At 54.8% G+C, this 18,358-nt stretch overlaps 1 protein-coding gene across 3 annotated transcripts in view; it reads right to left on the minus strand.

Annotated features, from left to right (window-relative positions):
• Positions 1 to 11,576: 11,576 nt before the first annotated feature.
• Positions 11,577 to 18,358, minus strand: part of FUBP3 (far upstream element binding protein 3) — a 48,658-nt gene continuing 41,876 nt past the window's right edge. For all 3 annotated transcript variants that reach the window (XM_029919594.1, XM_029919593.1, XM_029919595.1), the window contains 6 exons: positions 17,847 to 17,920; positions 17,500 to 17,580; positions 17,287 to 17,363; positions 14,981 to 15,052; positions 13,807 to 13,934; positions 11,577 to 12,951 (listed from right to left, as the gene is read on the minus strand). In XM_029919594.1, the coding sequence (XP_029775454.1) occupies positions 12,943 to 12,951; positions 13,807 to 13,934; positions 14,981 to 15,052; positions 17,287 to 17,363; positions 17,500 to 17,580; positions 17,847 to 17,920 (441 nt within the window). In that variant the 3' untranslated portion in view covers positions 11,577 to 12,942. The remainder of the gene's footprint in view (positions 12,952 to 13,806; positions 13,935 to 14,980; positions 15,053 to 17,286; positions 17,364 to 17,499; positions 17,581 to 17,846; positions 17,921 to 18,358) is intronic.

Genomic DNA, 18,358 nt, shown 5'->3' on the forward strand with positions numbered 1-18,358 from the left:
GGGGGGGGTTGCTAAGGACAGAGACAAGGGGGCGGGCGTGCAGGGGAGGGGGGAAGCAGGCCTGCTGGACGAAGAGAAGGAGGCCGGCTGGGGAAGGTGGAAGACGGACAGGTGCCCTCTGCAGGGCTGTCTCCAGGCCCTCCTGCCCGGACCCTCCGCTCTGACCTGGCCTTCCTCCATTTCTCCGCTCCTGCCTCCCAGCTTTTGCACCTGCTAGCCCTCCGCCTGGGATGCCCCCAGAGCAGAGAGGATGGGGCAGAGAATTATGCCCGAATGCTGCTGTCGCTGGCCCCCTTGGCTGCCACCCACAGCCTACCTGGCCTGGTGGAGCTCCCAAAGACTCTGGTCATTCCTTTGCCCAAGAAATATTTATTGAGTGTCCACTGTGTGGCTGGCTCTGTTCAAAGCCCTGGGGCACCCAGGTGATGAGGGCAGACACAGTCCTCACTTTCTGAGACCAGCTTCGGGGGCCAGGGGGAACACCATGGTGGTGGCAGCCTCTTTTAGCCCAGTCTGGTGGCCCTGATGTCTCCGTCCAAGCGGCTTGGATCTCATCCATAAAGTGGGAACAATAACCCAGCTTGTCACAAAACCTGATGTGCCCGGTGAGTGGGCTCACTCTGAAGAGGTGCCTCTGGCTGTCATTCTCGTCACTGCTCCAAAGATCACTCAGCCTGACAAGTGTGGGTCCTCTGGGACCATCAGGTGATGCCCCAGGACCTGGAGACCTGAGGACGGGAGTCCAATCCCGGCTCCAGCAGGTACTGGTCTGCGATTTCCACTCTCTGAACCTCAGTTTCTTCATCTGTACAATGGGGATAACAATAGAGGCTCCAGTGGGACGGCTGTCCTGCAGAATTGAAGACATAACGTATGGAAAGGTCATGGGCTAGAAAATGTGCTTCACGTACAGAAAACGTTAGCAACCTCATTACAGCAAAAAGGAACACTAGGCCATTTGGGTCCCAAATATGGCCAAAGAGACACTGAAAAAGCAAAACCCTATGCATTTATTCTCACCGTTAAAACTCCCACCCTCCCCTGCTCCTGCCTCTCCCCTGCTCTCTGTCCAGAGTCTGACTTTGGGCAGTTGGAGAGGATGGAATCATTTGAAGACCAGTTAAATAAGCTTTGGTTCCAACCAAGGGGAAATGTACCATTTCAAATATCCAGTAAGTCCCAAACTGTATTTATTCTGGAGGCTTCCAGACACTCCAGACTCTCAGGCCACCGCGTATTTATTTTCATTATGCAAATATATTTAATGCACACCCACCATGTGGCAGGCTGGACCCGGAGTGTGGGGCGATGAGCAAAGCAAGATGTACCCTGCACGTCAGTCCAGCCGTGGCAGCCGCTGCTTTCTCCAGATGAATTTTTTTTTTTTTTGAGAGACAGATAGAGACAGTGCAAGCAGGGGAGGGTCAGAGAGAGAGAGAGGGAGATACAGAATCTGAAGCAGGCTCCAGGCTCTGAGCTAGCTGTCAGCACAGAGCCCGACACGGGGCTCGAACCCGCGAACCATGAGATCATGACCTGAGCCGAAGCCGGATGCTTAACCGACTGAGCCCCTCAGGCACCCCTCTCCAGATGAACCCTTAAGAAGAAATCTCATTTAGAAAACAGATGTAGGCCTTCCAGTTTCAGCCCAACAAGAAGAGAACTCGAAAGTCACCACTCCAGTACTTACAAATAAGAAAAAGCAGGGGGCACCTGGGGGGCTCAGTCGGTTAAGCGTCTGGCTTCGGCTCATGTCATGATCTCACGGTTCGTGGGTTCGAGCTCTGCGTCGGGCTCTGGGCTGATGGCTCAGAGCCTGGAGCCTGCTTCGGATTCTGTGTTTCCTTCTGTCTCTGCCCCTCCCCCATTCACACTCTGTCTCTCAAAAATGTTTTAAAAGATTAAAAAAAAAAAGCTGTACGCACTAAAAATCAACAATTTTTCTAGGACCCATGGGAGAACTGAGGTTGAAAGGCAAAGGCAAAGTGTTGGCCTTAGATCTGGGGAGAGGGGAAGGGGGGAGGGGGACAGGGGAGGGGACAGTGGGGAGGGGTGAGTGGCTCTGGAGGATCACAGGCAGGACGGTCCACCTGCAGCTTGTGCCTGGGGCCACAGACATGTAGGAACGCTTCGCTTCGTGGGGATTTTGACAGATTGCTGGAGGCTGAGTGTGGACGTCGTTGGGGGCGCACTTCCCTGGTGTTTTACCTCCAGGAACCCCACCAGCTTCTCCAGAAGACCAGCTAGTGGCCCTGGCATGGGGGAGGGGTAGACATCCCGGTGAAATTCACCCAGAGCCTCATCCCAAATTGAGGAAGGGAAGTCTCCTCTCCCTCCAGCTCCCTCCTGACTTCCTGTCTCATTTAAGGTAAAAGCAAATGGACAAAGTTACGTCGTCAGCAGGAGACAGTTTCCAAGAATTTGCTGGGAGGAGCTGTAGCGGGAGAAGGGAGTGGGGAAAAGCTCCTGGCCTGGAGAAGCAGCCCTGAGAGCCAGGCTCAGGAAGAGACGGACCTGTCACTGAGCAGCTCAAGCCGTTCCGTCTCCTCCTCCACCCGGCAGGGCTCCGGGCTGTGGCTGGTGGATCCCAGCGGAAAGAAGTGCAAGGCTCTATCTGGGAAGGAGGATGCAGGGAAGCCCAAAGTCAAGGCAGGAGGTGAGAAGAGACCCTGAGAGAATGTGAGGCCTCAGACACCGGCACCTTCAGCAAATATTACGCAGCCTCACTGATGGGGGGACGCACGGACCCTCACGCTGAAAGTCTATTCACCTCAGTTCTTATTCTCTGATACAGTGGGTTCGGCTCTCAGCAAGAAAAAATCACAAGGCAGCCAAAAGACAAAACAAAAAAAACAAAAACAAAAGAAACAGACCCCCCTAAAATCAAAATAACAACAACAACAACGACGAAATACAAAACAATGACCAGAACCAGACTCAAGTATGACACCAGTACCAGAAAGATCAGACAAAGAATGTGAAATAACTACAATGAATATGCCGAGCACTCTAGTAGAAAAAGTGGACAACGGGGAGAACAGAGGGACACGTAAGTAGAGAGATGGAAACTCTAAGAAAGAATCAAAGAGGAAATGCTAGAAATTAAAAACACCATAAGGGCACCCGGGTGGCTCAGCCAGTTAAGTGTCTGACTTCAGCTCAGGTCATGATCTCACAGTCTGTGGGTTCGGGCCCCGCGTCGGGCTCTGTGCTGACAGCTCAGAGCCTGGAGCCTGCTTCGGATTCTGTGTCTCCCTTTCTCTGCCCCTCCCCTGCTCATGATCTGTCTCTGTCTCTCAAAATAAATAAATGTTGGAAAAAAATTTTTTTAAAAACAACAACACTGTAACAAATGAAAAATGCCTTTGACGGGCTCCTCAGTAAACTGGATGTGGCTGGGGGAAAAGTCAGGGAGCTTACACATGTGTTGATAGAAACTCACCCTCCTGAAGTGCAAAGAGAGAAAGAGAGAAAAAAAAAACAGAATAAAAGGAACAATAGGGTAAGCCAAGAACTGTGGGAGAATTAAAAGGTGTAACAGATGCGTAATTGCAATACCGGAAGGAGAAGAAAGATGGAAGCAGGAGAAATATTTGAAGTTGACAAAGCCTCAGGGCTTTCAAAGATTAATGACAGGCAGCAAGCTGCAGATCCAGGAGCTCAGAGAACATTGAGCAACATAAATAATAATGATTTTTTAAAGCATCCCCAAACAACACAAAGAGAGACAAAACAAATAACAAAACCCCAATACACAGAAAGCACCACACGCCAGCATAACATACACGCAGAAAACCAGAGAAAACAGAAACAAGTTGCATTTAAATAGCAAATCTTGGGGCGCCTGGGGGTGTATCCGCTCCAAACTGCGTGGAGCCTGTTTGGGATTCTCTCTCTCCCTCTCTCTCTCTGCCACTCCCCCACAAACGTGTGCCCGTGTGTGCATTTTCTCTCTCTCTCTCTCTCTCAAAATTAAGAAATAAACTTTAAAAAGTCACAATAGATCTATATGGTAACATTTACCGTATATATTCGTGCGGTGGTCAGATAATCGGGCAGCAGCGAGGCTGATGAGAGATTCAGAAGGAGTTCGGGGATGAGGCTCAACATCCGAGTTAATTCTGACGCCGTCGCGCAGGAGGGGTGCGCTTCTGATTCGGGCACATAAGCAGTTGCTAATAACCGCAGTTACTGGAAGGGCTTAATCTTGTCATCTTAGATGCTCTTTACTAAAACTGATTAAAAAAACTGATTCAGCAAATTCAGATAGAAAATGGAGGAGGAACTTCGAGTCTAAGGTGAATTGTTGAGTAACCGGAGCTGGGGAAAAATAAGCCCCTCCCCTGAAGGCAAGCTCCCCGAGGGGCGGAGCCGCTTGGCCTTACTCTCCCAGGGTGGAGCACCGCGCCTGGAATATTAGAATATTAGAATAGGTTCCAGCACTGTTAGGTGTGGGGGTTACGTGCACAGTGACCCCTGGCCACCGTCAGGTGATCTGCCTGCTGAAGCCTTGCCTGGCATCTGAGTTTGGAACTCAGGAATGAACCTTGTGGTCCGATTTTGCTGGAGGCGTGAGTTCAAAGGCCAGTCCAGAGATAGAACACTCTTCATCAGGCCTGTGACCAGTGACGGCATGCCCAGATGGAAACAAGTAGTACGCTAGTAGCACAAGGCAGCATGCTGCGGGTCTACAGTGGGTTAAATTATGATTTAAATTATAGATCGATTGCTCTCATGAATATACATGCAAAAACTCTGGACAAAAATAGTAACAATTCAATCCAACTGGTACATAAGAAACATTGATAATATATCGTGACCCAGTGAGATTATTCTAGGAATGCAAGGCTGGTTTAATATTTAACAACCAATCAATGTAACGTGCTATATTAATTTTAAAAAGGAGATAAATCATATGATGATTTCTTTAGATGCAGAAAAAGCATTTGAAAAATTTAGCACCCAGTCGTGGTAAACCTTTTGGCTAACAGAAAACAGAAGGGAACTTCCTTATCTGATAAGAAGTGTGTATAACAAATGAACAACAAACACGATAGTGCATTATTAAAAGCGTTCCCTCTGAGATTACAGGTAAGACCAGCCAGGAGTCCCACTGTCACCACTATTTTTGGTGGACCATGTATTGGAGACCTTGGACAGGGCAAGTAAAACAATTTTTTAAAAATGGTGTAAAGATTGGAACAGAAAAAATAACATCATTGTTACTCATGAATGACATGATTTGGAACAATGAAAATCCAAATGAATCTACAAGCGATTAGAATTAATAAGGAATTTAAATAATGTCATTGGAATCCAGGTCAATACATTAAAAGAAATTTTTTAAATGTTTTATTTATTTTTGAGAGAGAGAGAAAGAGCACTAATGGGGGAGGGGCAGAGAGAGAGAGGGAGACAGAATCCAAGAAGCAGGCTCCAGGCTCTGAGCTGTCAGCACAGAACCTGGCGTGGGGCTCAAACGCGTGAGCCATGAGATCATGGCCTGAGCCGAAGTTGGATGCTCAACTGACTAAGCAGCTCAGGCGCATCTGGGTCAATAAATTTAAAAATTACATTTCCAAAACCGGTGACAAAGAAACAAAAAACACATTTTAAAAAGTACCATTTTCTTATTTATTTTCAAGAGTGTGTGAGTAGGGGAGGGGCAGAGAGAGGGAGAGAGAGAGAGAGAAAAAGAGAGAGAGAGAATCCCAAGCAGGCTCTGCACTGCCAGTGTAGAGCCCAATGTGGGACTTGAACTCGTGAATCATGACTTGACCCGAAACCAAGAGTCAGACACTTAACCGACTGAACCACCCAGCATCCCAAAAAGTACCATTTTCAATAACAGCAAAACATCAAAAACGCAGGAGTAAATGGAAGCAAAGGTGTGCAAGGTCTCTCCACTGAATATTCCTAGAATTGCAAAGAAAAGTCAAAGACCTAAAGAAGGGATATACCATGTTCATGAAGTAGAAGACTGACTATTGTTGGGTTGTTGATTCTTCCCAGACTGCAGCAGAGACTCAGTGCAGTTCCAATCAAAATCCTGGCAACTTGAAACACTTTTTTGTGTGTGGGGGGCATAGGGGATTGATAAATGGATTCCAAAACTTACATGGAAACAGTGCTAAGAACAGCTAAGGCAATCTTGAAGAACATCGGGGTTGAAGGGCTGACCATAAAGGCACAGTAACTAACATAGCATTGCTTTGGCTCAAAGATAGACAAGCACACTGAAAAAACAGGAATGCAGCTCTACCATATTTGAGGGCATGGCGTATTTTAAAAAATTATAATTACCAATGTTTAAATGCATTTAATATAGAGACACTGGGAGGCTCAGTTGGTTAAGTGTCCGACTTTGGCTCAGGTCATGATCTCCTGGTCTGTGGGTTCAAGCCCCGCATCAGGCACTGTGCTCACATCTCAGAGCCTGGAACCTGCTTTGGATTCTGTGTCTCCCTCTCTCTCGGCCCCTCCCCTGCTTGCACTCTGTCTCTCTCTTTCTCAGAAATAAACATTAAAAATTTTTTAAATAAATATATTTAATATGTTTTCTTGGAATCTGAATGAAGAACAGTTTGATCCCAGTCTAATTGCAATTTGGAAGCCGCTCGGGTGATCTAATTCCTGTGGAAGGGAAACTGAGGGGTGTGACCCGTTCCAGTCGAGAGGAAGTCAGTTGTCCAAGGAGGGAACAAAAGCCAGGCCTTCTGGACTTGCTGTGTGACTGTTCCCCTTGACTGAAGAAAAGGCAGGTTTGGGGAAGAATTTAAAAACAGGTTTTTTTTAATGTTTATATATTTGTGAGAAAGGGAGTGAGCGAGGGAGGGGCAGAGAGAGAGGGGGACAGGAGATCCCAAGCAGGTTCTGCTCTGACAGCAGCGAGCCCAATGCGGGGCTCGAACCCACCAACCTTGAGATCACGACCTGAGCTGAAGTCAGACGCTTAACGGCCGGAGCCCCCCAGGCGCCCTGGCATTCGTCTCTGAAACAGCCAAGAGCACCGGACTCCAACCCAGGGAACTGACGGTACGTGGACTTCTGGAGCGTCGCGAGAGCTCAGCAGAGCGCCTACAATGCGTGCAGTTGGGACAGCTCGGGGCCCAGGTCCCTGCTTCCTCGGGGGACCAGACTAGAGAGTCTGGAGACACGGACGATCCAACTCCTTCTCAGTGTGCTTGAAATCGGGTTGCCTTCAACCTCATCTTGCAGGCCAGGCCCACCCACGCGCTGGCCTGTCACCTCCCACACATCTGTGGCACATAGCCATGTGTATGTGTGTTTGGGGGGGGGGGGCTGGCTTCTCCGAGAGTTGTCCCACCTGCCCTTAAAGGCTGTTCTTTCCTAATGGCCTGGCTGCCATGGCTTCGGGGGACCCACGAGCTGGATCTGGGGTCACAGAGTCCTGGGGAGCCCAGGAGAGCCCAGAAGGAGCTGGGGGTCAGTAGGGAAGCTGACACGCTTTTCGGATCACACTGTCAGCCCCTGGCACTCGCCGTGCAACAGGAAAGCCACCAGAGCAGTCAGAAGCCCTGCACCCGATATTACTATGAGCCGCCATGTTTTGAGTGCTCATTATGAAGCTGACGTCAAGGGCATTACATACTTGTCATTGAACCCTAACTCAGCCCGAGACCCGGGAGACTTCCCACACTGCAGTCCAGGGAGCTGAGGCACCAAGTGTTAAATACTTGGCCTTAGGTCACAGTGGTGGAGGCAGCGCTGGAAGCCCAGCCTGGGTGTCCACGCACTTGTACGCTCCGCTCCGCTGCCGCGGGTAGGCTGAGCCCGCCAGGTTCCTCTAGAACCAAGTTAGGTGTCCTTTGCACGCGTTTCATTTCTGTTCGCCAATGTGGCAAAAGCGGGGGGGTGTTGGTCAGACCGAGGCCTGCGCCCTGGCCTCCCGTCTACATTTTCATGGCGTGACTCTGACTCCGGGAAGAATCTATTCAAACCTGCTTCCTCATCTCTGAAACGAACCCGTGAGGGCGGTGGGCCTCGAAGGAAAGTGAGAGGGTTCATTCTCCTTGCCTGCGGCAGCTACGCGCTATGAAGTCTCCGAGAAGCTGAATCAGGGAAGAGGGCCCCACTGCTCCCGGGGGAGATACAGGGTTAGGTCCCTTCAGGACTCTGGCCGCAACATGTCATCAATCGGTACGTAACCGTGTTTCACGCGTGTTTCCATTTAAAGACAGCTTATCTGGAGGCGCCTGGCTGCCCCAGTCGGTTAAGCTTCTGACCTTGATCTTGGCTCAGATCATGATCTCACGGCTCCAGAGTCTGAGGCCTGCGTCAGGCTCTGTGCTGACAGTGCGGAACCTGCTTGGGATTCTCCCTCTCTCTCTGTTTCTCTCCCACTTGTGCTCTCTCTCTCCAAATAAAAATAAATAAACTTAATAAATAAAAAATGAAAGGCACCATATTGGGGGGGGCGCCTGGCGGGCTCCATCGGAGGAGCACATGACTTTTGATCTTGGGGTCATGAGTTCAAGACCCACATTGGGGTGGAGAGATTAAATTAAATAAACAAATATAAAACATAAAGACACCTTATTCAGTAGATCCCGTCCATCTGTTAGCACCGAACTCACGGCCGAGAGCACTGTAACTCAGGCCTGAGCAAAGCTTCTGGGGCACACGCATTTTCTCCGTGACGCACGTCACTGCCTTCTCGCTCCGGGGGGCACTAGACAGCACTGGGCTCCGGGGGCATTTTAAGCAGCAAAATCTCCCACCGAAGGCACAAACACTGCAAAACCGCGGCACTAACGAGACGGCGGGACCGACACTTGCTCACGGCCCCGGAGCTGAGCCTCTGTTTTCCTCAGCGAGAAACCTGCGTGTCGCACGGCTCCGATTTCTTTGTGGGCCGAGAACGGCCATGGAAGTGCAGTGGATACTCACTGGAAGATTATAAACACACTTCGGCGAGAAGGCGAATCCGTAAATGCGGAATCAAAGCCGATGGTCGGCTGCCGCACCTACAGGGCGCGGCCCAAGGCTGGCAGCGCTCACCACTGCTAGGCCACTCCCCACCAGGGCCTCGCTCGGTGGTCCCGGAGTTCCCGCGGGCTCTCGAGTGCAGCCCCCGATGAAGCACAGCATAGAACTTGGCACAGAACCGGCCCCGGAGGTGACCACCCAGGTCACACTGAGCCCTCCGGTCTACCCTCCAAGCTGCGGAGACCCTCACCCATCTCCTCTGGGAAGGGACCAGAACTCCCTTACTACAAGTCCCTTGGGACGAAGGCCAGCCAGGATCTTCACTGTGACGCTGGTTCATCGGGCACGGGTGTCTTTACTTCCCTATTCACCCCACAGCAGGCACAGACCCAGACCAGCACCCCCTTCGGAACTGAGTGTCAAGCCACTTTCTGGCCATTAATCTAAGAGTCTGTTAGGGCCATTTGCGTCAGCCCATCTAGAACAGCCCCATCTGGGCCCTGGTGGGCCGGAAGCAGGGATCGGAAAACTGTGTCCAAACCCCCCGGTGGGCCAGGTCCGGCATTATGCCGTGCGTGCCCCAGCCAGCCCTACTGTGGGCACTGCAGGGCACCATGGATGGTCACCCCTTGAAAGGGACACCGAAAAGATGGCCCGTCCTACCTGGTGAGAGGGCGGGGACACTGATGGAGCACACTGCCTGGAGCACTCCCCACCCCCAGCAACAAACTCTTGTCGTTCCCTTCCCGAGCAGCCCGGCCCGGTCCTTGAACCCTGCACCCGGGTCCCGGGCAGAGGCCACGGATGCGCGTGGGAGGGGTGGTGGGTGGGAGACAGGGCAGCGTTCCGGAGTCAGCCCGGCACCCGCCCCGCCCCGCCCCTCCCCACACGCAGACTGTCCTTCCAGTGATGACCATGCAGCTTTTCTTAATGGAACACAATCGCTGAACTTGGTACATTTCAAGCACTTTGGCCTTCAGGACACCAGACAGCGGATGAAAACCATCCTCCGCGGGCGCCATGGTAATGAGAGGCCAAATTTCCTATGCTTGCAAACTTTCCCCCCTGCCTCCTGTTGTACTGCACCCGCCTCCCCTCCTCCCGTCAATAAAAGGTTGCATCAGAGAGAGCGAGCGAGCGAGCGAGACTTCCATAATTTATAGTATGGGCATTTCACTGGGGACAGGCGCTAATCTGTACTTACCGATACATTTAAGAAAATGCATCCTCCCACAAGCCTGCGCCATTTATGACTCTTGGCACGAACCGCAATGCTCAGTCTTCAATTAAGGGACACCTTAGGGTTCATTATCACACAATCACTCCCTGTGAACCATGCCAAATGCTGTTTTGGCACAGAGCTTGGAAGATGAATTAGAAGGAAGTCTTGTCTGTAATGCCCTCTCCCCAATTCCCATTCCCATCATCAGCGTTTATGCCCTCCTCCTGCCCGCCCCTCCTTCTTTCCAAGTGGCTTTTACTATTCAATTTCTCAACGTCAAACTCGATTCTCTAGAGGTGCAGTGAAAGATGCCACATCTTTTTGTCTTCCGGCTCTCAACAGGCCCCCGAATGGCTGCCGCTGGGCTGCTGTCCACACCCCTCTTCGGCCTCCAGGAGTCACAGATGCTTTTTTTCCTCCTCCTCTTAGAGCCTGGGGTGGAGAAAAGAAAAGGGGCCCGAGCTGGAAACACACCCCCCCACCCCACCGTAAAGAGGATCCTCCGGCTGGGCGTCAACGCGAGGTGTGGACTGGCGTGTAAAGCTGGTGGCCAAGGCAGAGTGTTTCCAGATAATGAAGTCGGGAAGCTGTGTCCTGAGCCGGTTGCTTTAACCCAGCGGAAAGGAAAGGTGGGGGGCGGGGGAGGAGAAAGAGGAGGACAAGGCTCTTCTTTCTTTCCTCGGTCTCCAGAGCAGGGACCTCACGGGTTGGGCAGCCCCGAAGCTGCCGGACCCTCTGTGATTGGAACCTGTGGGTAAGGACACCCCCTCCTTTTGTTACCCTAATGGGAACGTGGAAAGTGAGCACATGTGTGGGGCTTTCTAGCCCTCCTAGCGGGCGGGGGGTCCCCGAGGGGCAGCGGGAACACAGGGCCCCCACGGCCGGGTTAGGTGTCCCCCGCTGCGGTGGGGACCAGGAGGGAGGGGCCGGGCGGCCCAGGAGAGCGTGGAAGGGCGTGCCAGGGAGGGGTGTGGGGAAGCGGGTGGAGGACAGCCCGCCGGGTGTGCTGACTCCCTTCCGGGAAGTGAGTGTGCTGAACAGGCTGCAGAGCTGCTGCAACTTCCCTTCAATGCATCTTCCAGCTCCACTTAGCGTGCCCGCGCCTCCCGTGAACACACACGTGCTGCGGACTCCTCGGGCCACGCCCACGTCCGGAGCCGCTCCGACAGGTAAGTGGGGCCAGGTAAGCGGGGCCGCTGGCAATGGAGGCGGCTCTCCGGTCCCAATGTCAGCTTCCACGAACGCGCTTCGTGAATCTAGGCCGAGCCAACAGCTAGGTCAGTGGGGCCGCGGTCAGCGGCCGCGAACTGCCAAGAATCTTTGCAGGGGGGCGGGGGGCGGGGTGGCAGGGGGCAAGGGGGCCGGGGGGCGGGACGAGAGAAAGGAAAGCAAAACAGACTGAAAATACTTCGCCCACAAGACGCCTTGTGGAAATTTTATTACAATAGAGTGTAAAATGAATTGTCAGTCAAATAAAAAGAACACTTCCTTTTTTAAACAACATGCATAACATTTTCCAATTGCCTTTTTTAATAGTTAGACATTTCAAGCATTATAAGGAAAAAAAAGGAGGAAAAAACCAGAAACTGTAACGTCGGTACATTTCAAACGGAATGTCCCTCAGATCAATGAAAAATGCCAGGAAAAATAGCTTCGATTCCGTTTTCCTTTCCTTTAAAAATACATGTTATCTGTACAGGATACACTACAGTAAACATCGGAGATCATATTATCCCTTTTATTAAATCAACATTATTTAATTCATATTGTGGTTAATACTAGATTTATTTATTCATCTAGTTAATTTGACAAATATTAAGAAAATATCTCAAAGGAAGAAAGGAAGAAAACACCTTGGAATTAAAAAATAGTTACTACATTTTTATGCGGTTTAATGTTCCACAGTGTTTGTTAAAAGTTATATCGAATTTCTTTTTAATATTAAAAATAACAGTATTTATATTTCTGAGAGAAGAGAAAAAGGTTTTTTGTTTTTTTAAAACAAGCTTGGAGGTCTTAGATACACAGTTGCAATGGGTAACAGAGACACGAAGAAACACGTATGCTAAACACGCGAACACACTGTTTATATTACCCCTTTAGCACTCTAGAAATTATACAAACCCTATAAACGCCCCTCCCAATCCCTGTTGGACAACAATACAATTCTGTCTCAATTCGGAATTCACATAATTAATTACAATACATAACAGTTCAGTTTTTTAAAAAATGCAATAAAACCAGACAGCCAAGATACAAGAAATTAGAAGTAAAACATTTAATGAATTTACACATTTAAGAATATTTAAATACTGTTTAAAAATTTTTAAAAGGATTTGTTACATACCACCTAAGACTTCCAAGCCACTTTCTGTCGCAACAGAAAAACAAAAAACAAAAACTGTAAATAAAAAGACACGCAACCAAAGCAACCAAACGAACGAATGAAACGAAAACACACCGAAAACACACCGTGTTGAAATGTCACCGCCCCGAGGCGCATTCTGGTGCCCGAAGCTGTAGGCGTGGCTCCAGCGCGAATCCCAGAGCTTACACGTTTGAAATAACAAACAAAAATAATGAAACAGAAATTATCAGCAATTTTTAGTAACGAATTTTCCCGATTTTTAGAAAAGTCCTGTTAATCTAAATATAGTGTTTCACAGAACAAAACGAAGGTTCTTCATCAAAAGGTTCGCAAATCTATAAACCTCTGTTACAAATGGGGGTTCGCTCATGATTTCGGGGAGGAAGGCGTGTGGGCTGCGGTCCTACTGTTCCTGTGGAAAGAAGGGGACAAGTCAGGGAGGGACGCCCTTGTCTCCGGCGGCACGGAGGTGACAGGTCACCCTCTTCCCTCTGGCTCAACAGGCACAGACACACAGACACACACAGACACACACACACTCACATGCATACACACACACACACACACACACACACACACACACACGAGCCAACGTTGGCATCTTCCCGGGGCCCCGGCCCAGACGACCCCCGCCCCCCAAACCGGAGGTCCTGGGCGGCTCTCCAAGCAGGGGACACTGGGGTGCAGGGCAGGGGAGTGAGTGTGAGATAGTCTCCTTGGTCGCCCACAAGCCCTGACCCCCGTCTCTATGGGGCCCCGGGCACAGAGGGCTCACTTTGGCCTTGAGATGACCAATAGGCTTTGGGTCTGGGGCCTGTGGTGACTGACAGGTCCCCTGAAGACCGCCTTGTGGGAGGATTTGGCCGCACGCCCCACGTTGACAAGGAATCTGTTTCTGGCTCCTGACTGGACAGAGAGCCGTGCGGGTCGAAGGCCGGGCGCTGTGCAGACCGGCCCTCCTGCCTTGCGCCCCTCACTGCTGACCGGGAGGCAAGGGTGACAGCCCGGCCCTCCCACCCTCTTCAAGGACTGTGACCCCCACAGTCCCTACCATAAGGTCAAGCCTGCCCTGACTCCCACACTGGGACCCTCTCCCTGACAGCCGGGGACACTGTGGTCTCAGGGCCTGGACGTGAGGACAGATCAGGCAACCTCGTTCTAGGAGACACCAGACCTGTCTCTCCCCCTCAGCCCAAACTTCTTCTCTGGGGCGAGGACGGGCCCAGGGCGCACAGAGAGGCCGGGGCGGGTGGGGGAGGGGGCGCACCTGGCTGTGGGCCTGCGCCTGGCCTAGCGTCTGCCCGTAGAAAGCGACCTGCTGTCTGTAGTACTCGGCCCAGGCCAGCGTGTAGTCCGGCGGGGAGCTGGCGGGAGGAGCGGCGCTGGCGGCGTGACCTGACGGACAGGAGAGAACGGGGTTACCGGGGGCGGGCACACGTCCCGGGAGGTGGGACACGGCCAGCTTGGGGGGACCCCTGCCCCCGTGCCGGCTCCGCCCCCACCAGCTCCTCGAGTCTTCTCTCCAGAACCAGGCTCTCTGTGTCCGCCTGCCCCATCGGCTACCGGTGCCAGAGAGGCAGAGGCCGAGAGAGAAGAAAGAGAGAGAGAGAGAGGGAAAGAAGTGTAGTATCTGACTTGCGGGGTGGGGCTGGCCCTGGGCGGAGGCTCCATCCCACTAGGGCTGGGAGGGACTAGGCATCTGGCAGTTTAGCAGGCGCCTGGGGTGCCGATGCCCCCCTGGCCCTCTGTCGGCATCCCTGGGAGGGCCATCCGCCCAGCAGGGGGTCCACACCCAGGGCGAGCAGCTCCTTGGCAGCCTTTGACCGGAGCTGCTCCGATTCACAGGTAGCATCCTTCGAAGTCAAGGCACATGGCCCGCCTCCTCCGACGCCACTGTGGCTCGGCAGTTTTGGAATAAATACAGAGGATTTCGTACTCGTTCTAAGTGAGTCACGTGGGGGCTTTTTCGGTTGCTGTTACTAGACCTCTTCCTTCTCTCGTTAGAAAAACTGTTTTCGCTTCTGGCCCAGCTGAGGAAATGAGCTTCCTCGAGGCAGGAAACCAGCACCCCAACACCCCAACTTTAGACGCCTGGCCCTCAGTTTTATTCCCTCTTCCCCGCCCTGAAATAGCCAAAAAGAGCCGGTCAGGGAGCAGGACGCCTGGACACTCTGTGTCCTGGCCAAGCTGTCCTAAAGGGGGTGGCCGAGGCAGGGACAGCTGGCCCTGCACTGTCCTCAGGCCCCGTGGCGTCTGGGGGGGGGGGTGTCTCCTCTGGCTGACACACAGGGACACAGGGAGACAAAGGCAGGACTGAGACCGAGTCACACATGGAGAACGTCGGAGAAAAGAGAGGTGGCGGGGAGGCACGGACGACGAGGCCCACAGGCGAGGGGCTCTGGGCCCAGGGACCCGCTTGCCCGGGAGGCCGGCTCACTCACTCTGTTTTTTGTAATAGTCTTCCCAGGCCTTGCCGTAGTCGGGCTGGCTGCTCTGCGCCTGGCTCTGCTGGCCTGTGCGGAGAACACAACGGCGGTCAGGCCCCTGCGCTCGCTCCAGGCCCTGTGGCCCGGGAAAGTGGCGGCAGGTCGGCCGTGGGGAGACGTGTGGACACCTCGGGGGGCCAGCACCCAGGGGACGGGCAGAGGAGTGTGACAAAGATCCGGTGAGGATGGGGCTGGGCAGGACTGCTGTTCCCCCCACCCCCCACCCCCACGGGTCAGAGCGCCGGGGCCTGAGGCTCCCTGAATCGGCCTCCACCCGGGACGGAAGATCCAAGCGGGGCCACCCACACCCTTCCCCCGGCCCTTCTGTTTGAGAACTGGTGGCTTTCTCTCTGGATGAGCAGACAGTGGAGGGAGACGGCCCAGACGGCCCACAGTGAGGGGGACAAGGGCCACACAGCAGAGGGGCCGAGGGCCACGCACGCACCTGATCCCGGTCCGGCCTCAGGCCTTTCTGGGACAGGGGCAGGAGCGGAGCAGGAGGGGAGGCGCGTGGGGTGGTGCCCGGTGCCCGGCCGGGGGTGTGCGGGGCCGCGAGGACCGGGCTGAGGAGCACAGCGGCCACGCCAGTGCCGGGCATAAAGGGATGAGAAGCCTCAACCAGGGCGGCGACAAGTCAGGACCTGTCTTTCTGTTGTGGTCAGGGCTGGCTTTCGTGTCCCCTTCTAAGACCCTGCAGCGTCCTGTCTTCTGTCACAATTGCAGTCGGCGGCCCACAGGCAGCACACACTACTGCCCGGGGTCGCGGTGAAGTCTTCCCCTCGAGTTACCGTACTGTGTGTGAGGAGGGGCTGGCGGGGGGCTCGGTGGGGGGACCACCCCATCCTCCCAGGGGGACACCGCCGGGATCAGGACGCGGCGGCGTTGGAGAAGCCGGGAGAGTGGCTCGTGGGGGGCAAGGGCTTGTCCGTGAGGCACAGAAGCGCAGGCGAACACGGCGTTTCCTCCCGACCAGACATCACCGACTGAGACCAGCTGTCACCACCCCCACAAAGCTCGGCACGAGACGAAGGATGCGAACGGTGGCAGGAGACCAGGCGCCGAGATGTCTTCTCGGACTCGCCCCACGCGGGGGTCTGCGGCACCGTGGCCCCAGGGGCAGCTCCCCTCTGGCGGACGCCATGGCCCACCGCTTGCCCCAAGTCTAGGCTTTTCTCACAGTCTCTGGCACCAACGGGGCAAGTGTGCCCCCGACCCAGGTCACCTCTCGTCCTGAAGGCGCCTTCCGACGGGCACAGAAGGAAAGCAAACAGGGACAGGTCTGGGACAAAGCGAGCACCGTGAAACACGGCCCGACAGACACCAGGTGGGGTGCACGTGCTCGTGGTGTGAATCTCCACGTCAGTCTGCGCGTTCGAGACGCGGCAACAAACATCGGGGAAGAAAAGAACCAACAAGACGCAAACCCGTCACTTCGGAAATCAAATCTAAGCCCCCCGCATCACGGACGACAGAGAAGGGGACCGGCAGTGCCAACGGCCACCCCGCATCAGCCTCCACGCGTGACCCCACTGCGTGCGGGTCTAGCCGGGCCCCGGGTGGGTGTCCCTGGGGTGGTGGCGCAGGGCGCCCTGCTCTGGGGGGTGGGCGGCGGGGCAGGAGCCCCTACGCGGGCTCGGTCCCTCGGTCCCAGCACTGCAAGGACTCCCTGCAGACATGCGGCCACTTCCGAGGGCCCGAAAACCTGAAGGCAAGGGTTCTGTTCCGGGGCTCTGCCGGCAGTAAAACCCGAGAGTGACTGGTGAGGCTCATGTGGGGCCGGAGGGCAGGTACAGGGGTCCGATGCCAACAGGGCCCCTTCCCCACAACCAGCTTTCAGGGGAGGCGTCACCAGGCAGAGCTAATTCTCGGAAAAGCCCAGGAGGTAGAAAGAACAGCCGTTGGAAGGCGTGCTGGAGACGAGATGGAGCAATGGCCACCATGAGCCCAGAGCTGGGGGGGAGGGAGGGCGCCTCGGGAGTGGCACAGCCCGGGTGAGGAGGGAGGGCGGGGCCAGGCCCAAGCCCAGGCCCTCCTGCCCCAACTGTGGGAGCAAAGGTGGCGCGAGCCGCGGGCCCCAAGGAGAGTAGGGCAGACTGGAGAGAAAGACCTGCGTGGTGGGCACGAGGGAGCCGGCTGCCCGGCTGGAGAGCCACCGAGGCACACACACCCCGTCCTCGCAGGCTCCGGCCCGCACGTCGGACACACCAGCCCCTCAGCTGCAGCGCAGGGCGCACGGTCCCGCCTCTGCCCGAGTCACTTACTTGGGACCTGCTGGGTGGGCTGCTGCCAGGCCGGGTAGGTGCTGCCCCATCCCTGGGTCAGGAAAGCCGGAGGACCGCTGGGAAGACAGAGAGTCGTTCATTCCGGAGCCCGTCACGTCCCCCCCTCCTCACCGGGCCCCCCCCCCGCCTCGCCCATGCCCTTCGCTGCTCCCCCCCCCCCCAGCCATCCAGACGGAGGGAGAAGTCACCCACCTCACAGGGGCGCTGGGGGGGTTTCCGTTCACCTTCGCCGCGATGCTGGGGAAGCAGCCCGAGCTCCGCGGAGGAAAAGCGCTGAGAGAAAGTGAGGGACAAATGAACACGGCGCCAGAGGGCCCGGCGGGGAGGGGACCGAGGGCCTCCACCTGCGGGAAGGCTCTCACCCCAGGGCTGGGTGTGAACAGGCTAGACAGAGAGGGGCCAGCGGGCAGGGACAAAGGGATGGGTCCTGCCCACCCCAGAGCGCCAGGCTTTTGGCTGGCACTGCCTGCAAGTGGCCAGAAAGAGAGCCTCTTGGGGCCGAGTGAACTCTCCCCTGAAGACCCACGTGAGAGACTCACTGTTGAGGAGGCGCCGTGGGCGGCTGGCCGAACGGGCTGTGTCCGAAGGCTCCGGGGGCTCCGAGGCTGGTCCCCTGTCGTGGGCACAGAGGGAGCTCTCACTGCCTGGGGGCCGCACCTCCGCCCGCTGCCCAGGCCACCCCGAGGCCCGCTGCCGCTCTGGGGGCGGGGGACGGAGCCGAGGGGAGGGGGGCTGCCCTAGGACGCTCGCTAGCCTTGCTTCCCCGCAGTGGGCTTTGCGTGCGGCAATGGCTTCTGCCCCCTCGAGTGACCGATGCCGCCGCGCAGCCAGCATCGGCACCACCGCACCTGCCCTAGAGTGCCGCCCCGGGGGCCAGGACCAACCTGCTTGACTCTCCCGTCAATTTAGGCTGGCCCATGGCTCTTTCTGCCATTCTACGTCCCCTTTGAGGTGAGCAGTGGCCAATCTGTCCTCCAACACTCCCTTTCTTTATCTGCTTTGAGGTGCCTGAAACTAAAGCCAGAGTCAATGAGCGCTGCCAGCAGGGCCG

This window comes from Suricata suricatta, chromosome 13 (assembly GCF_006229205.1).
Source record: "Suricata suricatta isolate VVHF042 chromosome 13, meerkat_22Aug2017_6uvM2_HiC, whole genome shotgun sequence".
Classification (NCBI taxonomy): Eukaryota; Metazoa; Chordata; class Mammalia; order Carnivora; family Herpestidae; genus Suricata; species Suricata suricatta.